Source organism: Atta cephalotes (genome assembly GCF_000143395.1).
Source record: "Atta cephalotes unplaced genomic scaffold scaffold00089, whole genome shotgun sequence".
Classification (NCBI taxonomy): Eukaryota; Metazoa; Arthropoda; class Insecta; order Hymenoptera; family Formicidae; genus Atta; species Atta cephalotes.
In genome coordinates, this window is record NW_012130153.1 from 522,969 (window position 1) to 527,931 (window position 4,963).

A 4,963-nucleotide genomic window follows, 5' to 3' on the forward strand; every position below is an offset into this window, starting at 1 on the left:
GTGGAGGCCTATGGCGACAATGCTTTATCGGAAACGTGCAGAGATTGGTTTTGCCGGTTCAATGACGACAATTTTGACCTGAGTGACAAGAAGCGTGAAAATCAGCCCAGGAAGATTGAGGATTGTCAATTGCAGCTCTTTTGGACGAGGACGACGAGATACTCAATCGCAAAAAAGCCGAGCAATTGGGTGTTTCTCAAGCAGCCATTTCCATGCGGCTACATGCCATGGGGAAGGTTCAAAAGATTGGAAAATGGGTGCCGCATGGGTGAACTGAACGATAGGCAGAGCGACGCCAAAATACATGCTAAATTTTGCTTGCTAGACAAAAAAGAAAGTCGTTCCTGCATCGGATTATGACAGGCGATGAAAAGTGGATCTATTTTCAGAATCCTAAACGCAAAAAATCTTGGGTTGATCCCGCCCAACCATCAACATTTTCCTCAAGACCAAATCGCTTCGGACGGAAGACGATGCTGTGCGTTTGATGGAATCAGGAGGGTGTCATCTACTTCGAGCTCTTAAAACCTCGTGAAACTGATGATTAATGCTCACCGCTATCACCAACAACTGATCAAATTGCACCGTGCTCTGCGTGAAAAAAGGCCGCATTATCGGAAAAGACATGACTAGTTCATTTTCCTCTACGACAACGCACCATCGCGTCAACAATGGTCCAAAACTACTTGGAGACACTCAACTGGAAAGTGCTACCCCATCCCGCTTACTTACCAGACCTGGTACCTTCTGACTATCACCTGTTTTCGTCAATGGGCCACGCGCTCGCTGAGTGGCACTTCGATTCTTACGAAGACGTCCGAAAATGACTTGATGAGTGGTTTGCCTTGAAAGATGAGTAATTTTTTTGGCGTGGTATACACAAATTGCCCGAAAGATGGGAAAAATGTATAGTTAGTGAGGGCAAGTACTTTGAATAAATTTGTTTTTGCTTCCTAGGAAAAAAAAATGTATTTTTCTGACTAAAAAATAAAAGCTTATATACCTGGTATAAACATACACAAACATATATAATTATATATAAAATATGTTCATACATCTACTATTGCTAAATGCGCGACGGGATTATTGAAAGGCAAACCTTTAAGCGGGTTTTTTTAGGAGAGAGACATGCGATATAAACATTGATACTCGTCATCGCCGAGCGCAATGAGAAATAATTCCTTATCCTCTTCATCAAATAAATCTTTCAAAAACGCCGGCATGACATTCATACTCTAAGGAAAATGTTTTACATCTTATAGGATCGTAGACGAATTTACCCAGCCGCGTTGATAAATTGTAGAATAGAGAAAATTTCCCGAACCCGTCGCCGACAGGTCCGCAGTGCGATAGAGATTGGGAGCATGAAACAGAATCTTTCTTTTGGGATAGTAGAAGTTCAGTTTGTTTCTGCGATTCCGATAGCTGATGAAGAATAAGCTGTTATTTCTATCAACTGTTGTTTGATCTGAGCCAGAGAGATTAAAAATTGTTCCATCAATATCTCAAAACTGAATTTGCCACAGCGTCAATTTGTTGTTTTATTAAATTCTTGGGTAGCGCGAAGATTTGAGAAACTCGTTCGATTCAATATTGAATGAAATGAAGATTTATTTGATTTACAGAGTAATAAGAAAAATTTATAAAGATTCGAAATGATTCAATTCTTTAAATAAAATATACTCGCCCAACGAATAACAGACGAACGCGTTTAATCGTCCAATGTGATTAAACTCGTATCACAACAATTGTGAATTTGATTGTTTTGTATGATTGCATATTTGTATTCCGTTTTTAGTAAATCTATTTGTAATTCCAACTCCTTTAAAATATCTCTTCAGGATATCTGTTCGGGATATTTTATAAAAATAATTTTTATAATACTTACTCGGACTCCGATTAGACTTATATTCCCAATCATTAATAGTAATAAAAGTAATGAAAGTCCTTGAAATGATGATTCCAATATATTAACAAATCTAGAGTAAAAATTTATAAGTCACGTTAATAATCCAGTGAAATTTAGGGGAGGAAGAAAGAAGGAGACATTTTATTTATAGAAAAACAATTATGATAATAATAATAAAATTTGCTTACTCTAAAGCAAGCTGATATTTCTTTAAACATATTATATATTCCCGGTATATTATTTCCTCATTAAATGGATTAAGTTCCATATTTATACGATATCCACATTTGCTTATTTTATTGTTATTATAGGCTTTGGAAATTATATTCTCAATTTGTTTACTGTAAAAATGATGTCTCGCAAAAGTTAAATAAAATATATATATAATGTGTGTACGAAAAATGAAACATATATGTCATAAAATGTATAAACGGAATATGTATACAAATCTAAGATTATACAATACTTATAACAATATTATTTACCATATTTAATTGATCTACCTGACAGCGCTAAATAAACTGCATGCATGAGCGGTGCAGGCTATGTGCATTGTATCAACACCAATTGAAATGTTTAAACCTATTATAACTACAATGGTAGTGTAACAAAACATTATTAAAAAGTAATCATCTTTATTCACTCTGAATTCGACTTCGACCGCAAAGATTCGCGGACGTGATTCATTAAGAGGTAGTACTGTGTCTAATAATACTGGTATTAATGGTATTGTCACAAATATTAATACTGTGAAAAACAATAGCGCTGCAACATTTCGTAAGAATATGTCTTTGTTCACAATAATATCTGAAGTATTTTACAACATCATTATTTTTTTTTTAAATCTATTATTATATAACAAAAATTATTTAACGCCATTTGTTCACAATTTAATTTTATAATGTAGCAAGTGTCATATCACTTATAATCTTGATTCATTTTAGATCATAAAATTTTAGTTTATTTATTTTGTTTATACGATATAATTACTCTACAACGTACTTACTCGAGAAAACTGTTGTAAATCTTCGTGAAAGCATAGCGTAATGTTTCATGATTTGAACATCCACATCACTTGTAAATATGTCCCAGTGTTTGTCGATGGCTATATACAATTGTTGCAACTGTTTATAATAAATGGACACGATTTTTACAAACATATTATATGTAAAATAATTTTTTAACAAGAGACTAACGAAAAGAAATAATGACAATATAAATGAAATAAAAAGATAATAAAAGATTTGTGAATTTACTCTGTCCTGATTCCAAATATTATGCAATACTCTTGCGGTAAAAGCAGTCGTGAAAATAAATTGATAGCAAGCATCGATAACCATTTGTGGATCACCCCAATGATCATACAGTAATAATATCTGCATATGTTTAATTATAATTCATAAATGCATTGCAAGTGTATAGTTATAAGATCAATTGTATAAAATCGTTTTACTTGTTTAATTAATCGTTATTTGTCAATTATGTACATTATGCTGCTATATTATAAATTATACCTTGTGATAATAAGAATTATTCACAGCAATATATTATTATACATCTGTTTTACAATAATAATAATATTTTGAAAGACAGATCGTTATGAATGTCAATAGGATGTGTTTTATCAAATCAATTATATATCGATACGCATTACCTCAAACGGATAGTAACTTATTTCCATTAGTAAGCAGACAGTCCGTAATGAATTTCTTACATTCTTATTTTGAAACAGCCAGAGACCTGAGATCGATAAAAATATTCGGTTTACGTTGTACTCTCGTAGAAAATTTGCTAGCATGACTAATACTTGCACTACGATGTACTAAAACGTAATGGTATAAATATACGCTATCGTATTGACTGTTGAACAAGTTGCAAGATAAGAATGTAATATCGTGCGATGTCAGTAATTGTTACTGTATCTCATTTCTTTGATGATTGAAATATATCTATTCGTCGATACTGAACTATCATTTTTGTCGTTTTCAAAAATATTCTGTTAAACATCTTTCTAGTTTTATGTCATAGTAACATAAGTATAGAGAAGAGATATTATAACATATCATACTCGGAATGACAAGATGATAACAGTAATAGCAATGTACGCGTGTGCTATTTTTTTATACTGAGAACTACTTCTCTGTTAAAATGTTATTCGATTGATTTAACTGATTGTGAGCCAAGTACATTTATTTAAAAAGAGAAAATAATGAAGTACAATAAAATCGAATCAATTCGCAATTTGAACATAATTGAATGTAATATGGAAAATTATAAGTAAATAAAAAGGTAAAATTCTCTGATGGAAAAATTTTACTGAAATTATTTTGGAATACTTTTCAGCAAAATTTCAGTATTTTAGAAAAATTTCAATTTAATTTCCACAATTTTTAGCTGAAAAATTCATATTTACCAAAATTTCAGCAAGATTTTAGAGAAATTTCAGCAATTTTTCAATATATTAGCTAAAAAATTCATTGAAATTTAAGCAAATTTCAATAATTTCGCTGGAAATGTTCCAAAACAGAATAATTTCAACAAAATTTTTTTATCAAAGTTAAATTCAAGAATTATTAAAGCTAAATGTATCATTGAAATACAATTTATTGACATTATATATACAATCACAATTTATCAAACATTTAGAATCTATCGGTGAAGAAGGAATTGAAACTTCAATAATCATTCTTTGAATGATGTAAACGCAGTAAAGTAAGACATGGCGATTCGTATTACCTTAAATGGAATACGAAAGAGCATAAGTTATTATATTGTATATATATATATTATATATATTATATATATATATTATATATATATATTATATATATTATATATATTATATATTATATTGTATATATATATATATATATGTACACATATTTATATAAATTTTGTGTGTGTGTGTGTGTGTGTGTGTGTGTGTGTGTGTGTGTGTGTGTGTGTGTGTGTGTGTGTGTGTGTGTGTGTGTGTGTGTGTGTGTGTGTGTGTGTGTGTGTGTGTGTGTGTGTGTGTGTGTGTGTGTGTGTGTGTGTGTGTGTGTGTGTGTGTGT

General features: G+C 31.4%; 1 protein-coding gene across 1 annotated transcript in view; it reads right to left on the reverse strand.

Moving 5' to 3' along the window:
* Positions 1-4,591: 4,591 nt before the first annotated feature.
* Positions 4,592-4,963, reverse strand: part of LOC105624824 (odorant receptor 9a-like) — a 2,360-nt gene continuing 1,988 nt past the window's right edge. Inside the window, exon 3 of the mRNA XM_012206176.1 lies at positions 4,592-4,645. Within this exon, the coding sequence (XP_012061566.1) occupies positions 4,592-4,645 (54 nt within the window). The remainder of the gene's footprint in view (positions 4,646-4,963) is intronic.